Source organism: Schistocerca gregaria, chromosome 8, assembly GCF_023897955.1.
Source record: "Schistocerca gregaria isolate iqSchGreg1 chromosome 8, iqSchGreg1.2, whole genome shotgun sequence".
Taxonomy (NCBI): domain Eukaryota; kingdom Metazoa; phylum Arthropoda; class Insecta; order Orthoptera; family Acrididae; genus Schistocerca; species Schistocerca gregaria.
In genome coordinates, this window is record NC_064927.1 from 161,761,030 (window position 1) to 161,784,665 (window position 23,636).

Below are 23,636 nucleotides of genomic sequence, written 5' to 3' on the forward strand. Positions count from 1 at the left end.
GCCGGGTGTTGGCCCTGTGTGCCTCGGTCGTATGCAGTCCTGATCGTGGCGCTCACCTGCACAGCGCCAAACACGCATACGACCATAATTGGCACCAAGGCAGAAGCGACTCTCATCGCTGAAGACGACACGTCTCCATTCGGCACGGTCCCCTACGGCACTGCGTAGGATCCTACGGTCTTGGCGTGCATCCGTGCGTCGGTGCGGTCCGGTCCCAGGTCGACGGGCACGTGCACCTTCCGCCGACCACTGGCGACAACATCGATGTACTGTGGAGACCTCACGCCCCACGTGTTGACCAATTCGGCGGTACGTCCACCCGGCCTCCCGCATGCCCACTATACGCCCTCGCTCAAAGTCCGTCAACTGCACATACGGTTCACGTCCACGCTGTCGCGGCATGCTACCAGTGTTAAAGACTGCGATGGAGCTCCGTATGCCACGGCAAACTGGCTGACACTGACGGCGGCGGTGCACAAATTCTGCGCAGCTAGCGCCATTCGACGGCCAACACCGCGGTTCCTGGTGTGTCCGCTGTGCCGTGCGTGTGATCATTGCTTGTACAGTCCCCTCGCAGTTTTCGGAGCAAGTATGGTGGGTCTGACACACCGGTGTCAATGTGTTCTTTTATATATATATATATATATATATATATATATATATATATATATATATATATATATATATATATATATATAATTTCCCCTCTCTCCGTCCATTCTCTTCTTCCCCCCTCCCCTTTCTCTTTCCATCTCCTCCTCTTCCCTTTCTCTGTCAAGTTCCTCCTTTCCCCTTTCCCTCCCTCCTAATGAGAGAGAAAGAGAAAGTGTGCGTGTCGTTACCTAGTCCTCCTGTTGCTGACCTCCAAGCGATGATGTAGGGAGTCCAGTATTAGTTCATGGCTGACAATTGCAGATGTGAAGGTATGCTTGGTGCACGGGACGACGATCCTCTCGTGTGGTGGGCATACGTGGTCGACTGGAACCTTCACGACGAGTGTGTCTGTCTTTATGTCCCCACGCAGTCCAACATCACGCTAATGTCAGATCTAAATGCCCCACAGACCTGGATTTCAACAATTAGACCAGCCGGCGAATGGAGATCCACGATGAGGACTCATTATAACTCTGTCAGTTGGTGGAAACGCTGTCCTACGCTATTACTCGGCGCCTCCGCGTCCTTCACAGTAAACACTCATCAGACGCTGTTTACGCCTCCTACAATGGGTGTCCTAGAACTGTTGCGACAAATTTAGAGGAGTTGTAGAAGATGTCTTGAGGAAGAAACAGAGGATAGGAACCCGTGTCCGAGAACTTCATCCAACGACGCTACAGAGCTTCAACTTACAGGTGCCTGCACCTGCCATTAGGCCACCCTTTCGGCAGCAAACGTGACTTTGTACGCTGGCGGACCGTTGGTGGAACGTTTCGCTATGTTCTTTGTTATTCACTGATGGCAACGATCATTAGTGGAAAAGATGGACGTAGCTGCAGCGTATACAGCGTCTTCTGTGAATGCGACGCTCCGTTGCCTTTTTGACAACGGTTCTGAACGTGGGTTCCCGTCTGGAATTCATTTTGTTCGTGTATACCGAAAAGCGTTGCAGATTTTAGACGACTCCAGAAGAAAAACGAACTGTGGATAGAAAAGTGTCCAAAACAGTCATCCACTGGTGGCAGTAGAGCACTGAATTCATAGAAACAAAACCTTTATACGCAACAACTATCTCCAGCTTTTCCTCTGAAGATCATGGCAATCAGCCACGCTCACTGAATAAGAAACAACACTGCCAGGCGTCAACGCACAGTCACGATTTCTGCCGAAAGGGTGGCCTAGTGTCAGGCTCTGGTGCCTCTAAGTTTGATGCCCTGTGGAATCGTTGGATGAAGTTTCCGGGTTCGTAACCTCGATTGGGTCCTGAACACACCCTTTATAAGCCCTTGAAGTTTGTAGCGAGTTTGGGAAAGTGTATAGCCTACCAGGTCTGGTAACAACATTAATGCACTATGGTGGCCGTTAATCGATAGAGTGTAAGTGTGCTTAGTTACATTGACAGCAGACTACGGCTTCAGAGTACTTCACTTGTATTTCTCAGAGATTGCATTCTTGCAATATATGTAAATTTTCCTTCCAATGAACCATGGACCTTGCCGTTGGTGGGGAGGCTTGCGTGCCTCAGCGATACAGATAGCCGTACCGTAGGTGCAACCACAACAAAGGGGTATCTGTTGAGAGGCCAGACAAACGTGTGGTTCCTGAAGAGGGGCAGCAGCCTTTTCAGTAGTTGCAAGGACAACAGTCTGGATGATTGACTCATCTGGCCTTGTAGCAATAACCAAAACGGCCTTGCTGTGCTGGTACTGCGAACGGCTGAAAGCAAGGGGAAACTACGGCCGTAATTTTTCCCGAGGGCATGCAGCTTTACTGTATGATTAAATGATGATGGCGTCCTCTTGGGTAAAATATTACGGAGGTAAAATAGTCCCCCATTCGGATCTCCGGGCGGGGACTACTCAAGAGGATGTCGTTATGAGGAGAAAGAAAAGTGGCGTTCTACGGATCGGAGCGTGGAATGTCAGATCACTTAATCGGGCAGGTAGGTTAGAAAATTTAAAAAGGGAAATGGATAGGTTAAAGTTAGATATAGTGGGAATTAGTGAAGTTCCGTGGCAGGAGGAAGAAGCCTTTTGGTCAGGTGACTACAGGGTTATAAACACAAAGTCAAATAGGGGTAATACAGGAGTAGGTTTAATAATGAATAGGAAAATAGGAATGCGGGTAAGCTACTACCAACAGCATAGTGAACGCATTATTGTGGACAAGATAGAAACGAAGCCCACGCCTACTACAGTAGAATATGTTAATATGCCAATTAGCTCTGCAGATGACGAAGAAATTGAAGAAGTGTATGATGAAATAAAAGAAATTATTCAGATAGTGAAGGGTGACGAAAATTTAGTAGTCATAGGTGACTGGAATTCGGTAGTAGGAAAAGGGAGAGAAGGAAACGTAGTAGGTGAATATGGATTGGGGCTAAGAAATGAAAGAGGAAGCCGCCTGATAGAATTTTGCACTAAGCACAACATCATAGCTAATACTTGGTTCAAGAATCATAAAAGAAGACTGTATACATGGAAGAACCCTGGAGATACTAAAAGGTAACAGATAGATTACATAATGGTAAGACAGAGATTTAGGATCCAGGTTTTCAATTGTAAGACATTTCCAGGGGCAGATGTGGACTCTGACCACAATCTATTGGTTATGGACTGTAGATTAAAACTGAAGAAACTGCAAAAAGGTGGGAATTTAAGGAGATGGTATCGGGATAAACTGAAAGAACCAGAGGTTGTACAGGGTTTGAGGGAGAGCATAAGGGAACAATTGACAGGAATGGGGGAAGGAAATACAGTAGCTTTGAGGGATGAAATAGTGAAGGCAGCAGAGGATCAAGTAGGTAAAAAGACGAGGGCTAGTAGAAATCCGTGGGTAACAGAAGATATATTGAATTTAATTGATGAAAGGATAAAATATAAAAATGCAGTAAATGAAGCAGACAAAAAGGAATACAAACGTCTCAAAAACGAGATCGACAGGAAGTGCAAAATGGTTATCAGGGATGGCTAGAGGACAAATGTAAGCATGTAGAGGCTTATCTCACTAGGGGTAAGATAGATACTGCCTACAGGAAAATTAAAAAAACTTCTGGAGAAAAGAGAATCACTTGTATGAATATCAAGAGCGCAGATAGAGGCCCAGTTCTAAGCAAAGAAGGGAAAGCAGAAAGGTGGAAGGAGTATATAGAGGGTCTATACAAGGGCGATGTACTGGAGGTCAATATTATGGAAATGCAAGAGAATGTAGATGAAGATGAAATGGGAGACATGATACTACGTGAAGAGTTTGACAGACCACTGAAAGATCTAAGCGGAAACAAGGCCCCGGGAGTAGACAACATTCCATTAGAACTACTGACAACCTTGGGAGATCCAGCCCTGGCAAAAAACTACCATCTGTTGAGCAAGATGTATGAAACAGGCGAAATACCCTCAGACTTCAAGAAGAATATAATAATCCCAATCCCAAAGAAAACAGGTGTTGACAGATGTGAAAATTACCGAACAATCAGTATAATAAGCCACAGCTGCAAGATACTAACACGAACTCTTTACAGACGAATGGAATGATCTCAGGGGAGATCAGTTTGGATTCCGTAGAAATACTGGAACACGTGTGGCAATACTGACCTTACGACTTCTGTTAGAAGAAAGATTAAGGAAAGGCAAATCTACGTTTCTAGCATTTGTAGACTTATAGAAAGCTTCTAACAATGTTGACTGGAATACACTCTTTCAAATCCTAAAGGAGGCAGAGGTAAAATACAGAGAGCGAAAGGCTATTTACAATTTGTACAGAAACCAGATGGCAGTTATAAGAGTCGAGGGACATGAAAGGGAAGCAGTGGTTGGGAAGGGAGTAAGAAAGGGTTGTAGCGTCTCCCCGATGTTATTCAATCTGTATATTGAGCAAGTAGTAAAGGAAACAAAAGAAAAATTCGGAGTAGGTATTAAAATTCATGGAGAAGAAGTAAAAACTTTGAGGTTCGCCGATGACATTGTAATTCTGTCAGAGACAGCAAAGGACCTGGAAGAGCAGTTGAACGGAATGGACAGTGTCTTGAAAGGAGGATATAAGATGAACATCAACAAAAGCAAAACGAGGATAATGGAATGTAGTCAAATTAAATCGGGTGATGCCGAGGGAATTAGATTAGGAAATGAGACACTTAAAGTAGTAAAGGAGTTTTGCTATTTGGGGAGCAAAATAACTGATGATGGTCGAAGTAGAGAGGATATAAAATGTAGACTGGCAATGGCAAGGAAAGCGTTTCTGAATAAGAGAAATTTGTTAACATCGAGTATAGATTTAAGTGTCAGGAAGTCATTTCTGAAAGTATTTGCATGGAGTGTAGCCATGTATGGAAGGGAAACATGGACAATAAATAGTTTGGACAAGAAGAGAATAGAAGCTTTCGAAATGTGGTGCTTCAGAAGAATGCTGAAGATTAGATGGGTAGATCACATAACTAACAAGGAGGTATTGAATAGGATTGGGGAGAAGAGAAGTTTGTGGCACAACTTGACAAGAAGAAGGGATCGGTTGGTAGGACATGTTCTGAGGCATCAAGAGATCACCAATTTAGTATTGGAGGGCAGCGTGGAGGGTAAAAATCGTAGAGGAAGGCCAAGAGATGAATACGCTAAGAAGATTCAGAAGGATGTAGGCTGCAGGAGATGAAGAAGCTTCCACGGGATAAGAGTATCATGGAGAGCTGCATCTCACCAGACTCAGGACTGAAGACCACAACAACAACATGTAAGTTTATGCAGAGCAGAGTGTATTTTAATGGGGCCTGTAGGCGCTGACCTTGATGTCGCAGGCGCGGAAGACGGCCGTGAGGTTGGAGGCGGCGGCGCACTCGCAGCGCGGCCAGAACCAGGAGCCAACGCCGCCCCCGCCCCCGCCGCCGCCGCCCTCCAGCGGCAGCCCCGAGCAGTCCAGCAGGCCGCCCCCGCACGAGCAGCCGCCGCAGACCGACGAGCTAACGTCCCCGCCTGCCTGCTGGTCGCCATCTTGCAGCACGGCGTGCGTCACCAAGCACAGCAGCAATACACCCTGCAAAACATAGCCGCCGTCCATACAACAGCAACCAGCAGTTAGATATGAGGCGCTTTTTTAATAAACAAGCACTGTTTTGAAATATGATCGCTGCGGTGGAAGATTCGCACATGTGCACCGAATACTCGCATCTACGAGGTTAGTTTGGAAAGCTCTCCGAACGTTATAGAAAAAAAAAGACGTACATAAGTGATCCTTTTTTATTTTTCATTGTAGTCTCCCTGTATACTAATGTACTAGGTCCAGCAACATTCCAATGTCCTGATCCTATCTTGAAAATTAGATTCCTCCAGGCCTGCATCTTTCGCTGTCAGTGTTTCGTTTGAGGAGACTCTCCGTCCATCAAGGAAAGTTTTGAACTTCGGGAGAAAATGGATGTCCCATTGAGCCAAAGCAGGCAAATAAGCCGGGTGTAGCAATAGTTCGTATCTTATTTCACATATTTTTGCCATGGCAATGACACTTCTGTGCGGGCGGGCATTGTGTTGATGAAACCTGTCTTTTTTTGCGTATCCTTTGCTCTAGTTGGCCCAGAACGGTAGCTTAGTACTGTCCAGTAATTTTTTGAGAAGGTGATAGATTATCTATCTGCAGAATGCCATTCGCATCCCAGAAATCTGACGCCGTGACATTTCCAGCCTACTGTACTGTCTTCACTGTCTTCGGGACTGGTGAATCAAGATGATTCCATTGCTTTCGCTGTTTTTGTCTCTGGGATATAGTACTGGACCAAAGTGTCGTCTCTGGTCACAAACCGACGCAAAAAATCATTTGCATTCTGATACAGAGTTAAGAGTCGCAGCACTCATCAAGCAGATAATTTTTTTTCATTTTCAGTTGCAGTGTTGAAATGTGAGATGCCTGTTGGGATGACACCCGTACAACTTCAGCAATTTCTTGCACTTTAAGTCGGCGATCCTCCATGACCATTGTATACACTTTTACAGTTTCTGTGGCAGTGACACATCTTGGGCAAACAGTACGTGGATCATCATCTAAGCCAGGGGTGGCCAGCTTTTTTACTTAAATGAGCCACATTACGAAAAAGTGTGTTTTTCCAATATATTTGAGCCGCACATTATATACCTAACATTATCAACAACCGCTAAGGAGAAAAACTGGTGGATGTATAAATAATTACAAGTCATGGAATTAATGTGATGTTTGACTTTCAATTTGTGAAACTAAGTACAAGCATCAGGTACAATCGAAGTGGTTGCAATTCACAGGATGTTCTCAAGGCGTCATTTGAGGTATTCATTGTATGTTTACTCTTTGTGAACTTTACACTGTTCACAAACGTACCTGCTTCCAAACAAAGATGGAATATACAATGCATGATTGTGCAGCAAGGAATATTTGCCACTGGGCAGGTAAATTTTGTAAAAATCCAACAAAGATGCACGATCAAATTTTTATTTCAATTTGATCGCAGACTGTAACTTCATGCATTTCATTCGAAAATCTTCTGGCAACGTAATTATAATGTTCGTAAAAGGCGTCGCATAAATACAAAAATGTCAAAATGGTTCAAATGGCTCTGAGCACTTAACTTCTCAAGTCATCAGTTCCCTAGAACTTAGAACTACTTAAACCTAGCTAACCTAAGGACATCACACACATCCATGGCCGAGGCAGGATTAGAATCTGCGACCGTAGCGGTCGCGCGGTTCCAGACTGCAGCGCCCAGAACCGCTCGGCCACCCCGGCCGGCCCCAAAATGTCAATTTGGAGAGGAGCCCTGAAAGTTTTTTTTTTTTCATGTGTACCGCCACAGCGTAGTTTGGTAATTTACCGATAGTCAGCGCTAATCGCAAACATGGCGAGTTCAGGTGCGGAGCCGGCCGCGGTGGCCGAGCGGTTCTGGGCGCTCAGTCCGGAACTACGCGACTACTACGGTCACAGGTTCGAATCCTGCTTCGGGCATGGGTGTGTGTGATGTCCTTAGGCTAGATAGGTTTAAGTAGTTCTAAGTTCTAGGGGACTGATGACCTCAGCTGTTATGTCCCATAGTGCTCAGAGCCATTTGAACCATCAGGTACGGAGCGAGCTTTCTGTGTTGGAGTTCGACAAAAACAAGTGTGCTACAGCTGTTCAACGGACGTTTAGAACAAAGTAAGGTAAGAAGCCACCAATCAGGAAGGCCATTTACCACTGGCACAACAAATTCTTTACGACAGGTTGTGGCTGGCAAAGAGAAGCGACATCCCAGTGTGAGTGAAGTGAATGTGGAGCACGTACGAGAGACATTCGTAAGGAGTCCAAAGAAATCGGCGTGTCCTGCATTCCGTGAACTGGAAATGGCTCCAATGACAGTGTGGAAAGATCTGCGACAGAAGCTGTCGACGAAACCATTCAAAATGGAGTACTACAGAAGGGGACAGCTGTTTCATGAAATGGCCTCCCCGATCACCAGATCTCACTCTGTGTGACGTTTTTTTCTGTGGGGACACATGAAACATTGGTGTATCTACCGCCTCTACCACGTGATGTAGCAGAGCTGCGGGAGAGAATACGGGAAGCAACTGCCACAGTCAACGATGCCATGCTGGGACAGGTATGGCACGAATTCGATTACCGTATTGATGTCTGCCGCGTCACTCATGCTTCCCATATCGAATGTTTGTAAAAAAGTGGTTTACTTCAAAATGCAGTATGTATGACATCTGCACAATACTTAGTTCTTGTGCAATAAATAATTGAAAGTGTTCCCGGGCTTCATGTACACCCTGGACACTACAGCGTCGGCTCTCGTTCTGACGTCGTCGAACGTTCTGCCCACTCCCATCACGCTGGACTCACGTCGTAGTGTGTCACGCAACGCCGGCGATCTGGGCGACTGTCAACTAAGGTGACATTTATGGGCGTAAAAAGATGACGAATCAGAATCATCAGCCTGCTCCAGAATGTGATTTTCACTCTGCAGCGGAGTGAAAATCTCATTCTGGAAACATCCCATAGGCTGTAGCTAAGCCATGTCTCCGCAATATCCTTTTTTTCAGGAGTGCTAGTTTTGCAGGGTTCGCAGGAGAGCTTCTGTAAAGTTTGAAAGGTAGGAGTCGAGATACTGGCAGAAGTAAAGTTGTGACGAGGGGGCGTGAGTCGTGCTTGGGTAGCTCAGTTGGTAGAGCACTTGCCCGCGAAAGGCAAAGGCCCCGTGTTCGAGTTTCGGGCCGGCACACAGTTTTAATCTACCAGGAAGTTTCATATCAGCCTGCTGTTGCTTACGACAGCTATTAGCTACTTTCGACACTTGAATTTCGTTAGTGAAGGTATTCTCAGAATCAGAAGCAACCTCAAAAGATTTAACTATTTTAAGATCTTCACTAAGACTAGAATCGGATGTGGCGAATGCTTTATTTGTAACCTCCTTGTCGGAGAACAGACGCACAACCACATCATGACTCATTGATTCTGCATGGCAAACTTGACGGCTCTGACAAGTGAAATTGCAGAGACGTGCGAAATTCTGCGAGTCGAGAACCCACGCTGCGTAAGACTATCCATGTTATTTGTGACACTGATACGAATGCGGGTTCGATTCCCGGCGGGGTCAGGGATTTTCTCTGCCTCGTCATGGCTGGGTGCTGTGTGATGTCCTTAGGTTTGTTAGGTTTAAGTAGTTCTGAGTTCTAGGGGACTGATGACCATAGATGTTAAGTCCCATAGTGCTCAGTGCAATTTTGATTCGAATGGAATCTATCTGCAACAAGGTGCGTCTGTTAACAAGAGTATTTAATTCACATAGTTCATTGTGAGAGTGGTGTCATCTCTTGCACCACTGCGTACAGACGACTGCTGGAGAGCAAAGCCCTTTGGTGCTTACAAAAACTATAAGCAAAGCAGTTCAACACCTCTCACATCAAAGGACGCGAGCGGCTGTGGAGGTAAACAGGGGCCATCGACTGGCGCTACTGCTGTTGAGACAAGAGCTCCGTTCTTGGTATTCTGTAGCTGCGGTCGCAGCTGCTACTGTTGCTGTTGCTGTCGCTATTACTCTTGAGCTGGAAACCGTTGCTGTAGTTATTTCCAGAAACTTGGGATCCATAATACTGGCACTATGTGTGTGTGTGTGTGTGTGTGTGTGTGTGTGTGTGTGTGTGTGTGTGTGTGTGTTAGGAGAACACGTCATTGCTAGTTTACTGTCTGTTGTCGACACCATCATGTAACCCATAGAACAGAACACTGAATGAAAGTCAGTAACGAGAACAAAGTTCAGTTACAATAAGAGGTCGAAATCCAGTAAGCAGAACGGCGTGATGGATAGTAGCTCATGTAATTTACTGTAATGGCTGCCTGTTTCGTCCCGTTACTGCGAGCGGCCCAGATCGTATACATGACACTCGCGCCCCTGGTGGCAATTGTCAACTTTGACATGTAGCACCTCTGAGCTGCTTCCGATATCAGCCATTGGCGGGAATATTAAGTACAATTTTACTTATTGTGCATATTGAGTATAGCGGGAATAATACATGATTAAATTTGTAGGTTATTTTGGGGTACACAGGGTGCGAAATTTAGTAGATAGGTGTGCAGCCTCTGGTTAGCAACAATGACTCTAAACTAGCTGGGCTTAGAATCGATCTGAGCTTACGTAAAGGGTGAGTCAAAAAGAACTTAACAACTTTGGGTTGATATAGAAACTTTTGATTACTTATACAACAGGTGTAAATGTCATTTTATAGCAAACAACCTCAAGTTTGTTTCACGTAGTGCGTCAGTACCTTATCCCGCCACCACGACCTAATGGCTGATGGCTAACTTCAAATGTTCAAATGTGTGTGAAATCTTATGGGACTTAACTTGTAAAGTCATCAGTCCCTAACCTTACACGCTACTTAACCTAAATTATCCTAAGGACAAATACACACACCCATGCCCGAGGGAGGACTCGAACCTCCGCCGGGACCAGCCGCACAGAATGGCTAATTTCATTTGCGCGGAGTATGCTCTTTGTGAGTTTTGATTTCATGAAACAAACTCTGCAACAATTGTTCGGCGTAAGTTTCTCCCCGTATATGCTAAAGAACCTTCAAACAGGCCTACGATTTTCTCTTGCCCCAAGAACTTTGTTGGGTTGTTTACTGTGACACGATAAATCACCACATCGCTCACATGTAGATGATATGCCGAACAGGCTACGGAGAGTTTTGCCCGGAGTCAACATTTCATATCAGTGGCATAGCGAACACCCACAACTGTAGAATATGGGACAACGAAAATCCACATGCAGCCGTGCAAAATGTCTGTAACAACCCCTAAGTTAATGAGGTTTATGGTTGGTTGGTTGGTTGGTTTGAAGGGAAAGGGACCAAACAGCGAGGCCACCGCTCCCATCGTATCAGGGAAGGAAGTGGTCGTTCCCATTCATAGGAAACATCCCAGCATTTGCCTGAAGCGATTAAGAGCAACTACAGTGCACCTAAATCAGGATCGCCAGACGCAGTTTTGAACTGTCGTCCTCCCGAATGAGAGTCCTGCGTGCTAACCACTACGCCACCTCGCTCGGTGTGTTTTACGCCCTTAGCAAACTGAAAGATAATTCCATAGATCGATGGGGACGACACAGATGGGATGGTTTGCTACCAGCAAGACGGTTCGCCATTTCATATCTTCACGGAATTTGCTCGATAATAGTTTCCCGGATCATTGGAATGGCCGTGAATGTCCAGTCGCATGATGACCTCGCTCCCCAGACATCAGGGGCTTTCTTTCTCTGGGATTTCTTCAAAGGCCGAGTTTATGTCCCAATTCCTACCAATCAATTTAGCCGAACTGAAAAATCGAATCTACGTTGCTGTTGCACGAGTTACGCCAGATTTGCTGCAACGAATGTGGGAAGAAACTGTTTACCGGTTGGATGTTTGTCACATCAGAAATGGTAGTCACATCGAACCAAAATGACACTTGACACCATTATGTGAAACGCGAGGCTGTTTGGTACAAATTGACACACCTGCTGATTCTGCAAATTATCTCAATAACGTAATTCAATGGCGCTTCACCTTATGCCAGTCCATTAATCACAGAGACTAATGAGTTGTGACGTTCTAACCTCTCAGGTAAACGATGAACAGTGGGTAACACATCTGCAGAACGCATGGCTCAGGACAATCAAACACCGTTCGTAGTGAGGTAGGTCAGGAAAGCAGGTCAATATGTGGTCTCGAGTTACCTTATTGAGAGAGTGTGTCATGGGGACCTAAAAGACGTGGCACAACCACTGGCCTTAATACCTCACAAACGTGAAGCCTGGTGTCCAAATTAGCAGTTACGCGAGCCAGAGGCGATTACGTTATGTACCCAGTGATGCCCATACCATCACACAAGGTGATGGGCCCACGTGACATGATGAATGATGTCTATCAACTTTTGTTATCTTCTGAGCTTCCATACGCATACACTAATCAGCCACATCATTTTGCCCACCTACCTTATACACTCCTGGAAATTGAAATAAGAACACCGTGAATTCATTGTCCCAGGAAGGGGAAACTTTATTGACACATTCCTGGGGTCAGATACATCACATGATCACACTGACAGAACCACAGGCACATAGACACAGGCAACAGAGCATGCACAATGTCGGCACTAGTGCAGTGTATATCCACCTTTCGCAGCAATGCAGGCTGCTATTCTCCCATGGAGACGATCGTAGAGATGCTGGCTGTAGTCCTGTGGAACGGCTTGCCATGCCATTTCCACCTGGCGCCTCAGTTGGACCAGCGTTCGTGCTGGACGTGCAGACCGCGTGAGACGACGCTTCATCCAGTCCCAAACATGCTCAATGGGGAACAGATCCGGAGATCTTGCTGGCCAGGGTAGTTGACATACACCTTCTAGAGCACGTTGGGTGGCACGGAATACATGCGGACGTGCATTGTCCTGTTGGAACAGCAAGTTCCTTTGCCGGTCTAGGAATGGTAGAACGATGGGTTCGATGACGGTTTGGATGTACCGTGCACTATTCAGTGTCCCCTCGACGATCACCAGAGGTGTACGGCCAGTGTAGGAGATCGCTCCCCACACCATGATGCCGGGTGTTGGCCCTGTGTGCCTCGGTCATATGCAGTCCTGATTTTGGCGCTCACCTGCACGGCGCCAAACACGCATACGACCATCATTGGCACCAAGGCAGAAGCGACTCTCATAGCTGAAGACGACACGTCTCTATTCGTCCCTCCATTCATGCCTGTCGCGACACCACTGGAGGCGGGCTGCACGGTGTTGGGGCGTGAGCGGAAGACGGCCTAACGGTGTGCGGGACCGTAGCCCAGCTTCATGGAGACTGTTGCGAATGGTCCTCGCCGATACCCCAGGAGCAACAGTGTCCCTAATTTGCTGGGAAGTGGCGGTGCGGTCCCCTACGGCACTGCGTAGGATCCTACGGTCTTGGCGTGCATCCGTGCGTCGCTGCGGTCCGGTCCCAAGTCGACGGGCACGTGCACCTTCCGCCGACCACTGGCGACAACATCGATGTACTGTGGAGACCTCACGCCCCACGTGTTGACCAATTCGGCGGTACGTCCACCCGGCCTCCCGCATGCCCACTATACGCTCTAGCTCAAAGTCTGTCAACTGCACATACGGTTCACGTCCACGCTGTCGCGGCATGCTACCAGTGTTAAAGACTGCGATGGAGCTCCGTATGCCACGGCAAACTGGCTGACACTGACGGCGGCGGTGCACAAATGCTGCGCAGCTAGCGCCATTCGACGGCCAACACCGCGGTTCCTGGTGTGTCCGTTGTGCCGTGCGTGTGATGATTCCTTGTACAGCCCTCTCGCAGTGTCCGGAGCAAGTATGGTGGGTCTGACACACCGGTGTCAATGTGTTCTTTTTTCCATTTCCAGGAGTGTAGACGATATGTCCACCTTTGGCACGGACAGTGTTCCTTAAACCACTCCATCACTGTCCTGGCCTTGTAACATAGCGCATCTTCCCTTGGGGAAACATGATTGTCATGAAGGGATGTACGTGGTTGGCAGCCAGTGTACGATACTCCTTGGCCATCGTGATGCCTTTCACGATCTTCACTGGACGCATGGGCACCCAAGAGCATAATGGAGCTGCCGCCATCTTGTCCCCACCCCACCTTTTTGTTATCAAGCAGCTGTTCCCTTGGAAGACAATAGATTCGCGCCCTCCCATCGACGTCATGAAGGAGGCATCGGGATTCATCAGACCATGCAATAGTCTGCCACTGCGCCAACGTCTAGTGACGATGATCACATGCCCATTTCAGTCGTATTGTTGATGTTATGGTGTTAACATTGGCATGTGCACAGGTGGAATGTTAAGTGTTCAGATACACTTGTACTCTGCCCAGCATTAAAGTTAGAAGCCACACAGCAACGCCTACCCTTTTTTACCAGTCTGGCCAGACTGACATGTAACATCCGTAATTAGCGGTGGCCGCCCAATCCCACGACGTCTGGACGCGGTTTCACCTTGGTTTCGCTGTGTGTTGAAAACACTCATCACAGCAATCCTCGAAAACCCGACGAGCTGTGCAGTTTCCGTAATGCTCGTGCCATCATAATCTACCCTCAGTCACACTTGCATAGATGGCGCGTCTTTTCCATTCTACACACTGCTAGTTTATGGCCCGTGCTTATGTCTGACTAGCAGCCATACCTCGCTAGGTGACGTTGCTATCGCCTTGGACGGGTTTACATCGATGGTAGGTCGATGGTCATAATGTTCTGGCTGATCAGTGTATAAGTCATCATGATGTTGTGTGTATCCTGTCTCCAGTGTCGGTCTCGGGCGCACCATTGTAGGTGCGCCTTTCTCTACTGCCGCATCAAAGTAAGCCTACGCAACAATTGATGTGCTGATAGTCCATGGTGTTCCAGATGTCGTCACAGAATCCATTTGGACACTTGTTGTGCTGCAAGTAAGCTCGTTTCCAGGTTGGAGGTACGTGACATGACTATTCGATCCTGCGGGAACAATGTCTGTCCCCTCAGGCGCTAGACGTGCGGGGCTACTGAGGTTCTTTTTGGCGTTGGGTACTTGCTCCTATATTCGCATGACAAGTATGTGATCTCATTCAACACGTGGAGCAGTACTGGGAACGATGAACAGAAATCTCTATAACACTCCATGCTACCACAGTCGACTGCCAACGTGTGGTGGTAGATGTTTCTGCGTCTCCCACACCGCATAATATGATTCTCTTGAAAACAACTATCAGTTAAATATGACTTCCGAGTGAGAAACCCGCTGCATACTCTTTTCTCGTACCAGGTGTGTCAAAACCAATATCAGGGTTCAAAAGTTTTGAAGTTAGTCAACTTACAAATATAAATAATACATCAAATGAAAGAACAATTGAGGTTTGTTTCTATACCTGTGCTTTGGTACATGCACTGTTTGCTGTGTCTTCGGTTAGAAAGCGATAGTAGAAAAAATAGCGACTAGTGAACAGAAAGCTGTTTGTGTTTTACAGTTTGCATGGATTGAATCTGTTGTTACAGCAGAATAAGTGTTTTGTATAAAGTTCCATTGTAATCCTCCAAATGATAGTAACGTCCACACATGGTATCATCAGTTTGAAGACACCGGTTGCGTTTGCGAAGGAAAGAGTACGGCACGACCAGGAGTGACTCTGAAACGCGTTGAATGAGTGAGAGAGTTTTTCACACACTGCCCGAAGAAATCATTTCGGAAGACTTTCGCGAATCAACAGTTCCAGTGTTGACTGTGTAGAAACTTTTAAGGAGACAGGACGACGTTCTTATCGTATGCAGTTGTTACAATCTCTGAAACGTATGCACTAACTTTGCAAACGAAATGCAGTTGTATGACGACGAAGATTTTTTGTATCGTTCTCCAAAGTAAATTGTACAGTTTCAATGAGATGCCCCTAAACTGAACGTTTTTTCTGACAGATCTCGCTGGAAAGTTTATGTGCCTTACTGTAACTAGTGTTTCTTATGTCGATGTGCAAGAACTATGGCTCTTTTCTGAACTGAAAGAAGCTGAACCACAGAACTTTATTTGGTAGCAAGATGGTGCGCCGCCTCGTTGGCATAACTCAGTACACGATTGGTTAAATGTCGTTGTAGCCGACCACTGGATTGTCCATCAGGGGCTGGATTACGGAGCGTGTTCTCGCATGGCCTCCGCTTTCGCCCGATCTGACGCCGTGCAATTTATAACCTTTGGGGGGACATAGAGGATCATGTGTATGTGACTTCGCTACCAGCGGATTTATCCGACGTAAGAAACAGGATTGAGGCAGTTGTTGCAACAATTGATCCAGGCACAGTGATCGAGGTTTGGGAAGAACTCGCCTATCGTCTCGATATGTGCCGTGTGACAAATGGTGCTCACATTGAACACTATAAGAAAAACTATTTGCGTTGCTCTTTCATTTGGTGCATTATTTATAATTGTAATTTGAATATAATAAATGCTATAAAGCCTTAAAAACGCGATATTAGTCTTGAATTGTCCAGTATACAGACGTTAAATGGCGTTACTCCTTCCTACTTCGTGTGGTTGCACAAAAATGTTTGTCATTTGCATATCCTAGTGTGTAGTACGCTTCATGCCAAGGTGAAGTTCGTTGCATGCCGTCTTCGCATTACTCCAATTTTAATGATTAGCATAGCACATAGAAAAGTAAAGAAAAATTGCAGCAGAGAGTGAGATAGACCTAAAATACATGCAGAAGCTAAGTTAAAACCGGAAACGAATAAGTAACAGTTCTTGCGTGTTGTGGCTGAGTTGTTTCGCAATGTCGCCGATATTTTACATCTCTGTTTACAGAGTTGTTCCTAGACGGCCGGCCGGTGTGGCCGTGCGGTTCTAGGCGCTTCAGTCCGGAACACCGTGACCGCTACGGTCGCACGTTCGAATCCTGCCTCGGGCATCGATGTGTGTGATTTCCTTAGGTTAGTTAGATGTAAGTAGCATTAAGTTCTAGGTGACTGATGACCACAGTCCCATAGTGCTCAGAGCCATTTGAACCATTTGTTCCTAGACGGTTTGTCACGGCGTTTGTTTGGTGTGTAGAAGCCTTCTGAATCAGTACTTTCACACCTATAGAGCATTTGAAATGACAGGGTATTTCTGCTGACATTGTCGCAGGATAAAACCAGACACAGTGACAAATAAGCTGGTTTTAGCGTAGCGAAAAAAGAAGTGACTGGGCGCTGAAGAAGAAAGATATCAAACTATCTGCCGAAATGTTCACCTGATATAATCTGCGATAGCGAGACAAAGCATTGTTATCAATTCCTGACAGCGACTTGCTCAATTTCGACGTAGCTCTACCAATCCGTTAAGTTTGTTTATTCCGTAAAGTTAAGCTCTTGTAAAGAAAAAAGAAATTCGTAGTTTATATTGTAATTAACTCAGGATTGTAAATTTTAACAGCTGCATGTGAATGGACTTCTCTGTTGTTGAGCTGTTGTTATGTGAATCGGTATTCACCACCCCCCACCCTGGTCTCCACAGGTCTTCCTTAATTGAAGAACTCCACGAATGCACAAGAGATGCTACATGCCAAACGGATAGTAAAAGTAACATGTTAAATCTTGTGCGATAAATAATGTCACATAGAAGCGTGAAATGGGTAGACAGTGCGTAATATGCGATAACTAATAAATAAAGAAACAGAGTGAAAATAAACAAACTAACACAACGTAGAACCTCAGAAGCCGGCAGATAATTTTCACGCTAGAATTTTCGTGATCTGACTTAGCAAGCATGTTCTGTACCTCAAAATGTCTAGTAGAGCACTTACTGCACCCTATTTAATTCACGCATGTTATGAATTGTGTAGATTCTTTTATTTAAATGCGTCGGCATGTTCTCCGTTACTGTGTTTATACTGCTATAGTTGCCGGCCTTTGTGGCCGAGCGGTTCTAGGCGCTTCTGTCCTGAACCGCGCCACTGCCACGGTTGCAGGTTCGAATCCTGCCTCGGGCATGGATATGTGTGCTGTCCTTAGGTTAGCTAGGTTTAAGTAGTTCTAAGTTTAGGGGACCGATGACCTCAGATGTCAAGTTCCATAGTGCTCAGAGCCTTTTGAGACATTTTGAACAGCTACAGTTTGTACGTTAACTCTGTAACAAAAACGGTGTTGTGTGCATCACTGTTAGCAGCTTGGAGCATTCCTTCTTATCACTGATAAACAAGACGACCAGTCAGACTTAGCATTCCGACCGTTACACCTGATCCACAACTGGAGCACTCAGCAGTAGTCGTCAAGGATGTGTGAGTATCGGCCGGTGCGGTTTAGGGTTCCGCCGTTCCTGCCTGTTAATTTATGATGTTAACCATAGCGTTGACTGGATTTAGAGCATTTCGTTAATTGGCATACAGGGTAACGAGACAGTGATGGGACAGTCCTTAAATGTGCTAAATAAAGACCAGCAGTCAAAGCTCTAGGCACTGAAGTACAACGAACGATTTGAAACACATTATTCTGAATAAGATAGAAAGTGGTGTAAGGCTATAGAATAGAATGGCAGATATCTTAATCTAATGACTGATAAATACATTGTGGAAGGAGTCAAGAGAAAGTTACATGTCAATATGACCGCATGTTAGTTTCTACAGCCTGCCCCGTATATGGCTAATCTAAAATTAGACAATCTGTAAATTACCCAGTCGACTGCCGATAAATGTTGTGATATAATTGCATTATCAGCTGAGATTCACACACAGGATACAATCAGTATGTATATAATTGATAAGTGACCATCTCCTGCAGCCTGGAATATTTTTTGCACAGAACTTAAATTTACGTTGTACATAGCTAAATTTCGATTGTGAGGAACATTTTAGTTTTGTCAGTCTGAACTGTTTGATATGATACACTGAACGTTTATACATATGGATATTTGTGAGTCTAATTTACGGAGTCACTTTTCGATCTGTACTTAACCGTCACTTGCAGAAAATATAGATAACTTGAAGACAATAATTCCTCTTCCATTTTTTGTCCACAGTAATTTAGTCTAACTGACATCGTGCAGAGATGTCGGAACAGGCAGCCGCGTAGAATACTTCCGACTTCGTGTTGACGATATGCAGCGGCTGTGTACGAGGTCTGTTAAAAACATTCCGAAACAATCGTAATTTCGTACCAATGGTGTGTTGGCATCCCTGCACATGCGTGTGTTTGATGTGTAACTGCTGGAAGTTTCATTATTGTTTGTTACGATTCAGTGCTGTATTGAGTAGAACGTTGTGTCGCACAGTTTGCGAATTTCGAGGTGACAGAGGAGCAAGGCGTCTGCATTAAATTTTGCATGAAATTCAAGAACATCTTTACAGAGACACACCACATAATGCAGGAAGCCTACGGCGATGACTGCTTCATCCGTATTCGGTGTTACGAATGGTTCAGATAGTTTAAAAATGGGCGGACGGAAGTTAAAGATGACCCACGTTCAGGACGCCCTTCGACGTCATCTACCGACGCACGTGTCAGGAACGTCAACGAAATCGTGGGCGCCAGTCGAAGACTGACGGTTCGAGAGACTGCAGAAGAATGTAACACTCCAGTTGAATGATGTCACGAAATCCTGACACAGTATCTTGGAACGCATCGTGTTGCCGCTTAGTTCCTTCGTCCAGCGGTTCATGAGTCAAGACCAGAAAGACCTTCGCCTCGTAGTTTGTAAAGAGCTTGTGGATAGCATAAATGAGAACGAGATATTCCTTAGGATAATCATGACTGTGGTGACACTTGGGTCTTCGGTTATGATGTAGAGACCAAGGTTCAATCTTCACAATGGGTCAGGAAAGGTTCTCAAAGACAAAAAAAAAGTCAGCCAAATGCCAAAGCTATGGTGATAGGTTTTTTTTTTTTAATGATTACTTATCATGAGTTCGTGTCACAGGCACAAACTGTTATCGACGGTACTATCGGGACGTGTTGAGATGCCTGCAAGAAAATGAGAGAAGGAAACGCCCTTAAATGTGGCGACACAATTCATGGCTCTAGCATCAGGGTAACGCACCCACACATTCATCCCTGGCCATGCCAGGCTCCTGCGGACTTCTTTTGTTTCCAAATTTGAAACCCCCGTTGAAATGACGAGGATTTTCGACGATAGACGAGATAAAACAAAATTCGCAGCCCACAGGCGCCACTGAATGTGAATATGGAGATGCATGTGGTCAGCATACCGTTCTCCCGGCCGTATGACAGTTTAGGAAACCGAAGTAAAAGATAAGCGTGGAAAAATTTCGTGTACAAAGTTCCGGAATTTCAGGTATAGACCTCGTATAAGTAAACGTAAGCCACACTCTACGAAGTCACTCGTCAATTAGTTCTGCAGAACAAGCCTGGAGGAACCACGGTGTTTCCAAGATTACGAAGCTTTTCCGCTTGGATCACGAATGCAATTTTCACACTGTTCGTGACCGGCCTGCAGCGTTTTGATGAAGCATCACTATGAAATCTTCATAACGCAGTCAGTTTCGTATGAATTAAGCTTCATCGGATTTTATGTAAAGCTATCATGTGTGTTTCATATCACCTGCTGGGATGGCGGTTGGTCAGAACTGATGGTGAATAAACTATCTAAATGACATTTCTGCTGGGCTAGATCCACGTGGAAATAGTAAAATCGTCAATGCCACCACAGTCATGAAAAATGGTTTCTGTAAGAATCAGCTTATTATGAAGTGAAATAACTCTCTCAAAACTTTCTCCCTCAAGTTAAGACGTCTCCTTGGTACCAGCACAATTCTTTTGGCGAGGAACACTTTCTTTTATTGTACTAGTTTCAATGTTGTGTGTTCCTCAATTCCTCCGTCGTGGGTTATTTTCTCGCCTAGATTACAGATTCCTTCTCTTCACCTATTACATGGCGCGCAGTTTCGATATGTTTATCGCTAATTCACTTCTGCTACTCCTCAATACTTTTCGCTTTCTTTGGCTTACCTTCACTTCATAGTCTGCGCTCAGTATACTTTATCTTCCGCTCAACAGGTTCTGCAGTTCTCCCAGACTTCACTAACGATCGAAATGTCCTCAGCGTACCTTATTACTGACATCCTTCTATCCTGTATTTTACACCTACACCTACACCTACATTTACATCTATATACATAAATACTGCGCAAGCCATCGTACGGTGCGTGGCGGAGGGTACCTTCTACCACTACTAGTCGTTTCCTCTTCTTGTTCCACTGGCAGATCCAGCGAGGGAAAGACAACTGTTTACATGCCTCAGTGTGAGCCCTAATCTCTCGTGTATTCCCTTCGTGGTCATTACGCTAGACGTATGTTGGCGGAAGTAGGATCGTTTTGCACTCAGCTTCAAATGACAGTTCTCTAACTTTTTTCAATATTATTCCTCGAATAAACGTAGCCTTCTCTCCAGAGATTCCTATTTGAGTTCCCGAAGCATTTCCGCAATACTTAACATGTTGTTCGAACCTACCAGTAACAAATCTAGCAGGCCGCCTCTAAACTGGTTCGATGACTTTCTTCAATTCGACCTGGCAGCGGTCCCAAACACTCGAGCTGTACTAAAGAGTAGGGGGCACCAGCGTCCTATACGCTGTCTACTGTGCAGGTGAACCACTCTTTCACAAAAGTCTCCCAATAAACCGAAGTCAACAATTCACCTTTCCTAGCACAGTTCTCACATGCTCGTTCCATCTCATATCGCTTTGCAACGTTACGCTCAGATATTTAAACGACTTGATTGTATCAAAGCTAGTAATACTTATCTGAACATTACAAGTTTGTTCTTCCTACTCGTCAGCATTGACTTACATTTTTCCAGATTTACAGCTAGATGCCATTCATCACGTCAACTAGCAATTTTGTCTAAGTCGTCTTATAACTTCCTACAATCACTCAACTTCAACACCTTACCACACAGCACGGCATCATCAGCAAACAACCGCAGATTTCTGCCCATCCTGTCCGCCAAATCATTTGTGTATACAGAGAACAACAACGCTCCTATCACACTTTCCCGGGGGCTCCTGACGATATCCTTGGGTCTGACGAATACTTGGCGTCGAGGACAACACACTGGTTTCTATTGCTTAAGAAGTCTTCGAGCCACTCACATATTTGTGAATTTATTTCATATACACGTACCTTAAACAGCCTGGAATGGGGCAACGTATCACATGATTTCCGAAAATCAAGAAATATGGAATCTGCCTGTTGCCCTTCATCCATATTCCGCAGTATATCATGTCATAAAAGGACATGCTGATTTTTGCACGAGCGATGCTTTGTAAAATTATGCCGACTCGTGAACACAAGCTTCTCAGTCTCAAGAAAGTTTTAGTATATTCCAACTGAGAATATGTTCAAGGTTTGTGCACCAAACAGAAGTTAGAGATATTGGTCTGTAATGTTGCGACTCCATTCTTTTATCCTCATTTTATACTGGAGTCACCTGTGCCTTTTTCTAGTCACTTGGGACATTATGCTGGGCGAGATATACTCGATAAATGCGAGCTAGGTAAGGAGTCATTGCCGTAGAGTAGTCTTTGTAAAATCGAACTGGGATTCCATCCGGACTTGGTGATTTATTTACTTTCAAATCTTTCAGTTCTTTCTTAACGCCAGGATGCTTATTACTATGTCGTCCATGTGGGATTCTGTACGACGGTCAAATGTCGGTATGTTTGTATGATTCACCTGTGTGAACAATTTCTTGAACGTGAAATCTAAAACTTCGATTTTTGTTTTGCCGTCTTCAACTGCTACACCAGACCGGTCAACAAGGGACTGAATGGAAGCGTTAGAAGCGCGTAGCTATTTTACATAAGACTACAATTCCCTCAGGTTGTCTGCCAGCTCCTGTGCTAAGGTGCGACTGTGGTAGTTGTATGTTTCGCGCATAGACATTTTCTCAGACGCCCGGATCTCTACTAACCTTCGCGGTCGTTTCAGAGATCGTTTTGAACCGAGAATGCAAGAGCCATTGCCTCCACAGTGTCCTCCGATTTCGTTATTATACCACTATCTGTTATCCACTTACGAGGCATATGACTACGATTTTTCCAGACGTCGGCTTTTACGAGCATGTCGTAGAAGAGCCGTGGCGGAATTGGCGCCAGTAGTATCTCTGACATGAGTACGATCCATTTCCTAGTGCAGAGGTTTGTCTTTGGGCTTGGGCCGACTCGAAATACACTACTGGCCATTAAAATTGCTACACCAAGAAGAAATGCAGATGAAAACGGGTATTCCTTAGACAAATATATTTCACAAGAATTGACATGTGATTACATTTTCACGCAATTTGGATGCATAGATCCTGAGAAATCAGTACTCAGAAGAACCACCTCTGGCCATAATAACGGCCTTGATACGCCTGGGCATTGAGTCAAAACAGAGCTTGGATGGTGTGTAGAGATGCAGCTGTCCATGCAGCTTCAACACGGTAGCACAGTTCACCGGCGTATTGTGACGAGCCAGTTGCTCGGCCACCATTCACCAGACGTTTTCAATTGGTGAGAGATGGAGAATGTGCTGGCCAGGGCAGCAGCCGAACATTTTCTGGCCCGTACAGGACCTGCAACCTGCGGTCTTGCATTATACTGCTGAAATGTAGGGTTTCGCAGAGATCGAATGAAGGGTAGAGGCACGGGTCGTAACACATCAGAAATGTAACGTCCACTGTTCAAAGAGGCGTCAATGCGAACAAGAGGTGACCGAGACGTGTAACCAATGGCGCCCCATACCATCACGCCGGGTGATACGCCAGTATGGCGATAACGAATACACGCTTCCAACGTGCATTCACCGCGATGTCGCCAAACACGGATGCGACCATCATGATGCTGTAAGCAGAACCTGGATTCATATGAAAAAAAATGAAGTTTTGCCATTCGTGCACCCAGGTTCGTCGTTGAGTAAACCGGCCGGAGTGGCCGGGCGGTTCTGGGAGCTTCAGTCTGGAACCACGCGACCGCTACGGTCGCAGGTTCGAATCCTGCCTCGGGCATG

General features: G+C 45.5%; 1 protein-coding gene across 1 annotated transcript in view; it reads right to left on the minus strand.

The window, feature by feature from the left end:
* LOC126284908 (phospholipase A2 inhibitor-like) overlaps positions 1 to 23,636 on the minus strand; it is a 172,875-nt gene that overhangs the window by 116,315 nt on the left and 32,924 nt on the right. The window contains exon 2 of the mRNA XM_049984170.1: positions 5,428 to 5,676. Coding sequence (XP_049840127.1) covers positions 5,428 to 5,676 — 249 coding nt within the window. The remainder of the gene's footprint in view (positions 1 to 5,427; positions 5,677 to 23,636) is intronic.